At 44.2% G+C, this 11,574-nt stretch overlaps 1 protein-coding gene and 1 long non-coding RNA gene across 3 annotated transcripts; one reads left to right on the top strand and one right to left on the bottom strand.

The window, feature by feature from the left end:
- Positions 1-568: 568 nt before the first annotated feature.
- Positions 569-1,439, bottom strand: LOC116898216. Its single transcript, XR_004387643.1, has 2 exons — positions 1,304-1,439; positions 569-750 (listed from the first exon to the last, which is right to left on the bottom strand). It is a non-coding gene; the product is annotated as an uncharacterized LOC116898216 (long non-coding RNA).
- Positions 1,440-9,412: 7,973 nt separating this feature from the next.
- On the top strand, positions 9,413-10,015 carry Tnp1 (transition protein 1). Of its 2 annotated transcripts, none has more exons than XM_032899574.1 (2): positions 9,413-9,563; positions 9,762-10,015. In XM_032899574.1, exons 1-2 carry the CDS (start codon positions 9,425-9,427, stop codon positions 9,788-9,790), a joined length of 168 nt encoding a protein of 55 aa, XP_032755465.1. In that variant the 5' UTR covers positions 9,413-9,424; the 3' UTR covers positions 9,791-10,015. The 2 variants fall into 2 exon arrangements, with proteins under 2 accessions (XP_032755465.1, XP_032755466.1); XM_032899575.1 differs by having other exon boundaries at positions 9,425-9,567; positions 9,766-9,790.
- The last annotated feature ends 1,559 nt before the right edge of the window (positions 10,016-11,574 follow it).

Here is an 11,574-nt window from a genome sequence, read left to right as displayed (position 1 = left end):
CTGTGTAAATCACACATGATTCAATTATACGAAGAATACCACATATCTGTATTTCATCCCCAAGTTGTCCCAACACGCATCAGAACTGGGCACACTAGGAGACATTTGGGGATGTTGCCCTTTAAAGATGTTCTAAACAGGCACATATTGCTGTAGGATAACTACCTTTGCTCTTATCCTTATACTAGAGTTGGAATGATATGGCTTGTTCTTAGAAATATATGCTTCTCCATTGTGGCCAACGGATGACTCTAGAAGTGTAAGCTGATGGAACCATTTCACACCACCTCCATCAGCAGCATACTACCCAGTATTTTGGCCCAGTTTATAGAGGTTATCAAACTAAGGCCTTTTCAGAGCCAGAGAACATCTCAACTTATTCCAAACCAAAGCCCAACTATGAATTTCATTAGTAACCTTCCAAACAAGAAAAAAGTGACATATTTCCTCTGACTCACGTCTCTCTCAACCTACCACACCCTACTATCTTATTACATTAAAAGGGGGGATCATGGGTGCTCCAGGGACCACAGATAACTTCTTAACTAAATAATTGCACTCAAAAACATTTTTTTCCAAGAAAGAGGAGGTGTTATTTAGAGACCCTGGGGTGGAGAAGCAAGCTCAATGATGATTATGGTGGTCCTGGGCTTGCAGCGGGAACCAGTGTTCTTTGAATCAACGGGAACAAATGTAACTTGGTACTTCATGGTATCAAGCAGCTTCTTCAGCCAAAGAATGTGTACCTCACTGAGGAGACAAATGAGGAGCTGTCAGGGAACACTGGAAAGGGCTTTGTGTTCTTCAAAGGGACCTTACTAACACTGTTATCTGGAAATCCCATCAAAGACAAGGTCTCAAAGAATTTCAGAGCCCGCCTTCAAAGAGGTAGGGCCAATGACACAGTGTCTCCTACTGAGTGGACAAGAGAGGAGGAGGGAGGGAGGGAGGGAGAGAGAGAGAGACTTTGACAGTAAACACAGGCATCTGGTTCTTTGTGTACAAGTAGAAAAAGAGTTGTGCAGTTTAGAGAAGTAGAGGAGCAGGTGGAAAAAGCAACTAAGGCAGAATTTTGGAAGCTGTGTAATGACTTACTTTATGCTCTAAGCTTGCAAGGGGGTGTAACCTTTTGATATTCTGGTGCATTTGTCAACAAATGTCTTTGGGCACGTTCATAGCTGTCATACACAGTTTGGACATGCCTACTTCAGATAAAAGTGTCCTGTTTTAGAGAACTGGCCAAGCCAAGATGGTCACTACAGTTTTGAGAGTCCCTTTTGTAATGAGAAGGCGTCATCAGTACCTTTTCTTCCTTTTCTGGCATGATTTCTTTGCTTTGTATCTCTTTGGGAAACCCTTCATGTAACATTTTGGACACCAACATGTACAGACTTTTGCCATCTTCTCGAGGTCCCAAACTCTGGTCAGCAGTGAGGTTCCAGTTGAAATAATGTTCAATGGCTGCTGTTCCCGTCATCCCTTTCCCTCACCCCAAGGCCATCAGTCCAAAGCAGCCCAGCCATCCTCCCTTTATAAAGTGACTGTGACACGGACTCTCCCAGAGAGGGCCTGGTGACTGAAGAGGCACTGTCACAATGGCCGAAAGTCAGCATGAAAGCTTGCTTGGGTGGCTGGGAAAGTATGGGGATATTTCATTAAAGTCAAGCAAATACTTTTGAGACCTCCTTAAATTGACTTGATACTCAATCAGTATTCACATAAGAACTTTATATGAATGATTTAAACCAAGTAAAATCCCCATGTGCCTTTCGAGCTCAAGTCTGGCATGTTGGATAAGCATGCCCTATTGGTGTCAGTGTCTTGATTCTAGAAGGTTCTTGAGTGGGAACTTGAAAAACATTGAATTCTCAAAATATATCTCCTGAGGTATAATCAACATACGAACTTCAATATTTCCAGGGAACAATTTGAGAACTTTTGACATTTATATATAACCAATGACCACACTGTCATATATCAAGGTAGTAAATGTATCCCTATGTCCTTCCAGAATGTCTCCCCTCTCCTTCTCCAGTCCTTCTCCAACAGTGTGGTGGCTAAACCTCTAAGCCAGCACCTTTATTAAAAGTCAACTACCCCTGTTTCTCCCAAAAACAACACAGAGATACAACTTTAAGCTTAAGCCAAATATCTAAGGAATCATGTAAAGAAAAAATCAGGACAATCTAATATGAAATGTGACCTAAAGAGGTCTTTTGGGAGCTGGAGAGATGATTCAGTGGTTATGAGTACTGACTGCTCTTCCAAAGGTCTTGAGTTCAATTCCCAGCAACCACATGTGGCTCACAGCCATCTCTAGTGGGATCCAATGCCCTCTTCTGGTGTGTCTGAAGACAGTGACAGTGTACTCGATACACATAAATCTTTAAAAAATCATTTTTTTAAAAAAGAGAACTTAGATTTCATGTGTGGTGAAGCCATAGAGTGTGGCATCCTTGGATTTTAAATTATATAAGTTATTTAATGAGTGTTAAGAATCAGATTTTTCCATGAGTAGATTCACTTATTGACTCTTCTTGTGTTAAATAATTTGGCTACAGAAGTGAAGGTAGAAAGGAGAAATGAAGAATATGAACTACATCTGCTAGGAATTACTGAACTTCTTCAACCAAAGAGTTATAGAGTTAGCCATGTTTTCAGGAAGCTTCCCTGAGCAGCACTGAAAGAAAAATAACAAGGATTCTCTAAATGGGCTACCGGTTATGTTCATGTAAAGGTGGGCACCACAACTGCAGACTTAATAACTGCAAGAAAGAAAAGGAGAGAGTCCAAGAATGCACCCAGGGTCAAGTTGGCAATGAGGTCCTAAGATAAATCTCCAACCTTGAGAGCGTTGTCTAGGATTTCTTTACAAAGGAAGACAAAGGCAGGAGCTCCACACTTCTCTTGTCATTCATTCTTGGCGACCTTGGGTTTTAACCCCCGGAAGAGCAGAAAGGGGGGAAGAAGTGCAAGGGGCAGGAAGAAAGAGAGAGTGATGTGTACACTACGTGCATACATGTCTACAAAGTGCCTGGGCTGAGCAAGGAGATGGGCAGGTGCCGGAGGCAAGGGCTGTATGCATCACAAAGAGCCCAGGACTCAGAGGAACCCTAGGTTCATGCTGCTGGTGTCACTGGATATTTTTTTTTAAACAAGAAGCCAGTGGACTTGTCTTATACCATGAATAAATACAATTGGCTTTGAGAGGCAGTCACTTCCTGGAGCAGATGGTACAGAGAGTGACAACTAAGACAGGCCAAGAGCACCTGCGTGCTCACCTGAAGAGGTTTTTAGATTCTCCTACTTTAATCAGGAAACTGTTTTAAGCTCAGTGGTTTTTTTTCTTCTTCTTTGCTTCATTACAGCATGAAGGAAATGTCCCTATACCATTGTGGAAGAGTGCACTCTGGAGGAAACACATTTCTGCTTGCGACAAAGTCCCCAACAGAACCCAGGCCATCTTGTACCATTACCCTTCACATTTCCATACTCTGATGAGAATAAGGCTGCTCTGTGTCCAGAGCTTCTTGACAATAAAGTCTAGCTACTGCAGCATTCGAATACAACTGGGTATGGTTCTGGTCCTTACCTCAAAACCTAAACTTTTTCTAGGCAAGTTACATGTGCTTTCCCAACACGGGGACATGAGGGGCATGGGTAAAATGTAAGCACTCCACGCCTCTGCTTACTGCTGAATCCTCCGACCATAAAGGACAGGAAAGTTACTCTGTTCTTTTTCATATCGTTCTGAGATTGTCACATATGACAATTCTACCAGAACACGGGTAGTGACAGTGTCGGTTCCATCATTCTGTAGCCACAAGCAAACAGATACTCTGTGTCCCTCAGAACAAAACTGAGCTCTGACATCCCTTGAGCCAAGCCTGGTCAGAATGTTTTATCATGATTTTTTTAAAAAAATACAGTAGTAATGGTGATAAAGATATTTTTTGGTCCCTTAAGGATGCTTCTTAGAATATATCCTTGCTGTTAAGCGTTGTGTAACCACTTGTTACCTCCTCTGCCTGATGCCCCAGCACCAGCCTGGGGGTCACAGTACTTTATATCATCAATTATGAAGGCATTGGTCTCAACATGGGGCAACCTCTGAATCTTTTCCCTTCTTAGTGGCAAATATTTGGGGGTGAGGGTAATTCTCATAGTAAATGATGTCCCTTGGGTGGTGGAATGAATTCTAGAAGGCAAGAAACCCAGCACATTGTTCTTGAAACATAAAGAGAATAAAGAAGTAGGGAAATCCATGGGGTATGAGGAGAAAGAACAAAGAAAAAGTTCAACTGTGCATCGTGGCTCGTGGCAGGAAGCCTGAACGGGGATGAGCAATTCTAGGCATAGCGTCTGACTTTGCTTATAATTTGTGACTTTGCCTAAGTTAACTTCATCCTGGGTCTATTCGCTATGTTCTCTAGAAACCCCCCCCCAACTCAAATGTCCCTACTCCAGTAGATAAATGGATTAAAACATTCATTCCTCAGTCACATGTGTACGTAATGTAACACACATATGAAATTTAAAACATGCCTTTCTGACAGACTAATATGTGGCCTGAATTTTGCCTCTAACTAAACATTGCCAAGGAATTCTGACAACTGGTATATTCTTTAGATGCAGACTAAGGTTAGTGGGGGCAGGAAAGTGGTCAATGTTATCTGGGACCTTCTGAAGCATGAAATTTGGCTTTGCTTTGTGTATAACCATACCATGCAGGTTATTATTAGTGATGGCTTCTGGGAAAGCAAAGTGAAGTCCAAATAAATCAGATATTTATTCCCCTGGAGGACCAACAGATTTATTGCCTGCCTCTACCAGAAAGACCACTTTTCCCAGCTCTTTCCTTTGGTGTTTCTTCTACTATGTCCCTAACATACATGTGAGAGAAAAGGCAGAGTGTAGAGTCGAGGCCGGACATGTTTTTAAGCCAAGTAAAAATCATTGTGGAGCCAAGGGCAGTTTTTAGCCTTGAGAGCAGCAAGAGTCAGACAGCCTTGTCCCTTCCACTGTTTAGGTACATTCCCTTAGACAAAGGAGACCCTAAAATAAGCAGGACAAGGATTTACAAAAGGTCTCCCATAGATATTGAGCCCCTACCTTTTAACTGTTCAATGTCTATGTTACTAGATGTTTGTGGAAAGACAGAGGGAATTCTGTAGAAAAGATGGAAGAGGATCCAGGCAGGAAAAAAGAAGGGGAGGGTGGGACACAACATCTGTAAAACCCATGTTCCAAAATATTTCATGGTTGAAGTGAGCGGAGTGAAAGCCCCTCCTCTCAGAAAACCACAATTTGTCCTGGGTCTCCAGTCTCTCTAGATTGTCTACCTAAGATATTGGTTATGTTCTGGGCTCAGAAGGCTCTGACCCTGACCTGTTTTCACCTTCCCTGGCCTCTCCCCAATGGCCATGACATGTTTGAACAAAAACAGCAGCAGCAGTACACAGACAGGACGTACACGTGAGCAGAATAGAAGGTCCCCTCTCCCCAGCTGAAGTCAACATCTGGAGAGACGTAGATTTCAGAGAGGATCTCAAACTTAGTCACCACCCATGTGTAAGGACTGTCTGAAACTTTTCTATTCTCCCTCTTAATAAACTCCAAGCCCTAACTTGCTGGGTAGATCCATCCCTGTGAAGATGCCTATTGGAGTCCTAATGAAAATCAGTAGAGTTCAGAGGTCAGAGAGGATCCAACTGGGGATATGCCTGTCACAACAGTAAGACTCTGAACTTGTCCTTTCTAAGAACAGAGCCAGTGAGAGAACGGGCCTTAAACCCCTGAACTCAGTGTAATTAAGGACTACCATGCCATCCACCCACCTGTGGAAATTAATCTCTTTCTCCCCCCCCTTCCCTCTTGCCCTCACCCTTCTCCAATAACTATCAGAAGCTATCTATTTCCTTCTATCTCCCAGAAATAAAAGGCACAAAAGCTGAATCCCAAAGGACAAGCCAAGGTGTGGAAGAAACAGATCTACCAGGCTCTTCCTCTGTGGCTTTACTTGAAGCAGCTCAGGCAAAAGTCCATTCTGTTTCCACACCAAAATTAGACAGCAGAAGCCAGAGTAAAGGCAGTGAGCACACGGAGCTAACAGACGGTTCTTAATGGGGCGGGTGTTTTTCTCTGAACCTGCTAAGGGTCAGGGGTGAGTTCACTGGTCTCCTACTAAGCTGCCTTTGGCTGGCTCATTTCCACTGGGGCAGAAAGAGCTCAAAAGGGATTGATGTACAACCTTACTCTGTCCAGCCCAGGGGGTATGATATAAGAGCCAACCTTCAGACCCCCAGACCAAACCTTGCCTAGCCTGTGATGTGCTTCTCCACAAATGGCTCTCTGTGCCTCGTGGTTCTCGGTAGGATGGCAGGAGTACAATTGAACCTGGGACCTTTCTGTTTGTTCTTCACCAGCTCTGAAATTCATTTGCTTCCCCCCCCCCTCTGCGATCTCAACTCACCTTGAGCAGAACAGCCTCTATGGAGGTAGAAGTTGGAAACTCTTCTTATAGGAGATAAGACGTTACATTATCTCTCCATCTGACCAGTTCAAGAGAGAAGGTCTATTCACCTAATAATTCCATGAAAAGGATACACATCCCTTTTCAACAAAGGCCATCTCCCTGCCACCACCACACCACACTCTACCAACTACTACTAGAAACTACTTCCTTTTGTTCATCAGAAACTTAAAAAAAGGAACAAAACCTGAGTTCCATTGGATAAGGCAAGGTGTAGTAGAATAAAGACAGCCACAGTTGGGGGAGTTTGCTATGGGAAAGTGTTGAAAACTACAAGAGGACCACCATGGTTGCCAACTCATCTCAGAGACCACCCAGTCACCTAATGCAGCCTGCTTATTTTAGAACAATAGAGATGAGTCTTGAGAAATCCAACCAGTACCAGAACCAAGATGGACTGTCTTCTGTTGAAACCAACTTAACACCACACCAACACCACAGAGCAATCCAGATACAAAATGGGCTTTCACATAGTTTGTTGCCTCAATCTGAAGGGCAATGTTACAGGATAGAAGACTTTGAATAAAGGTCAAAGGGCAACAAGCATGTGAAAAGTGGGGTAAATCTTCCTTAGAATTGTAAGACAAAAATGGGAGAAATAGAGTTACTTAAGCAAACTAAATTCTATTCTCTTATCAAATGTGGAAACAAAGGCTCATTGAGACCCCATTCTGTGGCAGAATCACTTACCACCAAGATCTAAGTAGCAAGCTAAGTCCTGGATTTCTTGGGGATGTGTGTTCTCATGGGTCTGTTTGTAAGAGGAAGAAGTGGCTGAAATGAACAGAGGAGTTTGAGATGCAAAAGGGCAGCTTTACCTTCTCTGTGGGAGTGAAAGTCACCAAAGAATCAGTAAATCCATTCTTAAGGAGTCTTTTTGGTTGGTGTGGAAGGGATGCTTTATATGGTGGTTGGGAGAAAAGCAGTTGCCAAACCATCTTCAAGTACACCAGGAAGTGCTAAGAATGTAAAGAGGCTGTCATGTTGACCTGAAGTCACCAGGGAAAAGCTACAAAATCATGGGAGGAATCTGGCACTCAAAACATCCTATCATTTTTACCTATAAACATGAGAAATATGAGGCAAGTTGTTGAACTACATCCTTTTTTCTACTCCACCAGTTCTTGCTAAGAGCATCCTGTGTGTCTGCTCAGTTCTTGAAAAAGGATAATGGTGGTGAAGAGAGAATGAACTTTCAGTGTCTACTGAAATCTATTAATGAACTTGATATGAGTTATAAAGGCCAAAATGATGACTGTGAAGACTTACTTGTTCATATACTCAATAGTCATTGCTCGGTTCCTCTATTTAGAAGTCGCAAAAGCACTTCAAACCCACATTCAAAAGCCCAGGCTGATCCTGGACCTAAAGCATCCATACAGCTGCATTACACAGAAACAGAGCACTCCCTGACACCATATGTCCTCATCTCCTACATCCATCTCCAAGATTCGGTCCTTGTCTAGCTCTCTACCTCAACCAAAACATCCCTTTCGCTCCCACAGCTAAGCCACTATAAAATACTTTCTCCTGAACAATGCACTGCCTTGGTATAGAGGTTATCTCTCAATCACTCACTCAACAGCATGAACAGGACTCACTGTAGTCTCCTGACCACTGGCATAATGGATTTCATCCACTAGGCTAAAAGGTCCATGCACACACGGGACTTTTTGTCTCATTTTACCTTTTATTAACCACATCCCACTCACTGCCCCTCCTCTAAAAATTCCTTCCCCTTCCCCTTGTCCTTTGAGAGGGTAGGGACTCCCTAGGTTTCCCCTCACCCTGCCACATCAAGTCACTGTTGGAAATAGGCACATCCTCTCCCATTGAAGCAAGATAAGGCAGCCCAGCTAGAACATATCCCATAGATAGGCAACAGCTTTTGGAATAGCCCTGTTCTAGTTGTTTGGGACCCTCACAAAGACCAAGCTGCACATCTGCTACATCTGGGGGAGGACTGGGGCTAGGTCTAGCTCTTTGGTTGGTGGTTCAGTCTCTGAGAGCCCCTAAGGTCTAGGTTAGTTGACTCTGTTGGTCTTCCTGTAGAGTTCCTATCTCCTTTAGGGCCCACAATCCTTCCCCGCCTCCCAACTCTTCCAGAAGAGTCTCAAAGCTCCACCCACTATTTGGCTGCACACACAGGATTTCTGTCTCTAAACTCTGTCTTTAGGTCAATTCCCTAGTGTCCAAACATGTGATATACATATCCTATGTAAGCAATAAATTTGTGACCAAAACTTAACAGATTTTGCATTCCAGGCTCCCAAAATGACAGGTGGCAATCTTTAGAGATATCTGTCACATCTGCCAGGGTTCTGGCTCTAATGGTTTGTAGCAGTAGAAGCCAGGAATATCAACAAAGATCCCAAAACACATGAAGCAAACTAAAACTTAACCCTGTCACTGGTATCAAAACTGTAATAAAGATTGGGAACGAAACTTCCTATTTTTGACCAGCTCTCCTAGACTCAAGTGCTTATGGAAAAACATTTGCTTCCTGAGGATACTGTTGAGACTTACACATGCACACATACAAATATCTACACTCAGTGACTTTTAAGTTCTCTACAAACAAGAAATATACTTTAATTAATGACCACTGGTAAAGCACTTCACAGGCCTAGTACAGGAATGGGAGTTAGATGTTTAATACCTGTCTGAAAAGCCGTCTTTAACCTAAAATGGGGACCAGACCAGCACTGAAGGGACTGCTTCCTTATTTCTTCTGTACCACCTAGGTGTATGTATGTATGTAGTGACGTCACAAGAGAGCCCCACCCAGCTGCTAAGCCACGCCCCTTTTCGGTCACAATGGCTAAGGCCTTAAATACATGGACTACTGGCCCTGCCGGCCTTGCAAAGCCCCTCATTTTGGCAGAAATTACAATGTCGACCAGCCGCAAACTAAAGACTCATGGCATGAGGAGAGGCAAGAACCGAGCTCCTCACAAGGGCGTCAAGAGAGGAGGAAGCAAGAGAAAATACCGGAAGAGCAGCCTGAAGAGTAGGAAACGGGGCGATGATGGTAAGTGCAGGGCGAGCGGGAGAGCAGTCAGATTCCAGGACATGCTCTCCCAGCCACCCTCATGGAGGCCAACCTCAGTAGTAACCAGCAATCTCAGCCTGAGATGCCAGAGTTCTAGGGGCTGAATTCTTAGGGCTAAGGATTCTGATGGCTGTGTTCTAATGGGTTTCCTTGTTGTAAATCTGCCCTTCCCCACAGCAAGTCGCAATTACCGATCCCACTTGTAATGCGGCAATGAGCTCTAGCCTGGTGGTCTTCAAACTACACCAGGCAGCAACAAGACATCAGAGGGGAACTGCCAGAGAGATCTGAAGTTAGACCAAAGCCAGAAAAAGATCCTATCAGAGTGGGTAAAATGCCAGTTGTGACGAAATTCGGAATGTATATGTTGGCTGTTTCTCCCCAACATCAATAACAATTTTGAAAACAAAATAAAATTGTGAAAACTGAAATGGTCTCTGGTTTTTTTGTGGACTTAAGCAGGGTTGGAAGAAAAACCTTTATGACCCTCCGTCTGGTTCATCTTGAATTACACTTTGAAGTATGTTCCAACCGTGCCTACCCAGAATGTGGTCCTCCAGAGAGCCGGTATTCTGGGTCTGGGTGGATGCTTAGTGGAATGCCCTGTGTGCTGAAAGTCAGCTTCTGATTGTATACAGCAAGCCTAACAGACTTGGCAGGTAGGTATGGACAGAGGGGCTAGCCAGAACCCACCCTGGCTCAGGTGAGAAAGTCTGCAGGCTCAGAACATTCATCCGTCCCTCTTCCCCTACTTAGGGGACATGCCTTAGGGCAACTGAAACAGCCTCACACTGGGTGATGTTTGGTCTTTAACATCCTTCAAGGACCATGGGTGGAGTATCTCTGAGTCAACAGGAAGGTTAGCACCTAGATCAGCTTAAAGCTGCCATGCTGAGCATGCCCTGATTCTGAATGCAGTATTAATCAGAAGAGCAGTTCCAGGTTCCCTTCACATATTGGTTGGCATGTCCAAAGGGAAGGCCCTGGCACACTAAGGGTATCTCACTTCCCATGCCCCATTTCCATCAAACTATAAGCCACGGTCTCTGGTGCTTTTTTATAAAATTGGTCACCAACTAAGCCACCCCTGTATAAAGGTCTCAGGCTACATATGCTATATGGCGCATCACAATGGCTTTGCTGTTCAAGAAATGGAGTGCTAGACTATGTATGGAATGGTTTATCTTGGTCCAGTGTTTCCTCACCATGTCCTCCCCTTTCCCCTTTTCTGGAAGGTAATATCTACACTTGGGTTCTTTGGATAGGCCAGTTCGAATGAGAATGGCCCCTATAGATGTTTGGAAAGAATTAGGTGTGGCTTGTGTGTCATTGGAACTTGATGTGAGGGATACCAAGTCCAGTCCTGTCCTGATCTCCAGCACCATGCCTGCCTGTGCTAACAGATAAGCAATTCCAGTGCTTTCTTAGTCATGCTGTGATGTCTAGACAGTGACCATACAGAGCAACAGATGTTATTTCTCCCCAGGTAGAGACACCCAGACCAGCTTATTCAAGTACTAAGCTTCAGCACCAGGCTACTTTACCATAGATTTTTCCTGACCACTTGACAAGTTGCTCAACTTCTCTGAGCTTTGTCACCTGTTCTACCGAGTCAGGACCATGCACGAAGCAACTCACAGCTACCCGGGGCATCAAAAGGGACCAGATGAACCTTAATCTCTACACAGAGGTCTATAATGGGATAAAATAGTGTGTAGGTTTAGCTAGAAGCTTGCCTCAGGGACTGAACAGAAACCACATCATTCACTCCCCCAGCAAGTTGGGCAATACAACCACCAGGCAGTGAGCACCATGGCCTGCTTGAGTCACAGAAGGCCTTTGTGTCTCGCAAGAGAGGAGGAGGGTGAGGCCTCTGGCTTGGAACAGTGGTGGGCCAGCCTGAATGAAAGCTGGCATGGTGCCTAGCCTGTTATGTTGCAAGGGCAGGTGGGTAGAGGCATCCATAAGAGGGGGACAGGTGTGGGCAAAG

Source organism: Rattus rattus, chromosome 4, assembly GCF_011064425.1.
Source record: "Rattus rattus isolate New Zealand chromosome 4, Rrattus_CSIRO_v1, whole genome shotgun sequence".
In the NCBI taxonomy this organism is placed as follows: domain Eukaryota; kingdom Metazoa; phylum Chordata; class Mammalia; order Rodentia; family Muridae; genus Rattus; species Rattus rattus.
The sequence above is the reverse complement of the archived record's forward strand: the minus strand, read 5'-3'. Positions and strand labels throughout refer to the sequence as shown.

Bases quoted from the DNA above. Each gene is read 5' to 3' on its own strand.
- Tnp1 (XM_032899574.1), top strand. From the start codon at position 9,425: ATGTCGACCAGCCGCAAACTAAAGACTCATGGCATGAGGAGAGGCAAG. The intron at 9,564-9,761 runs GTAAGTGCAGGG...CCTTCCCCACAG, and splicing joins TAGGAAACGGGGCGATGATG to CAAGTCGCAATTACCGATCC.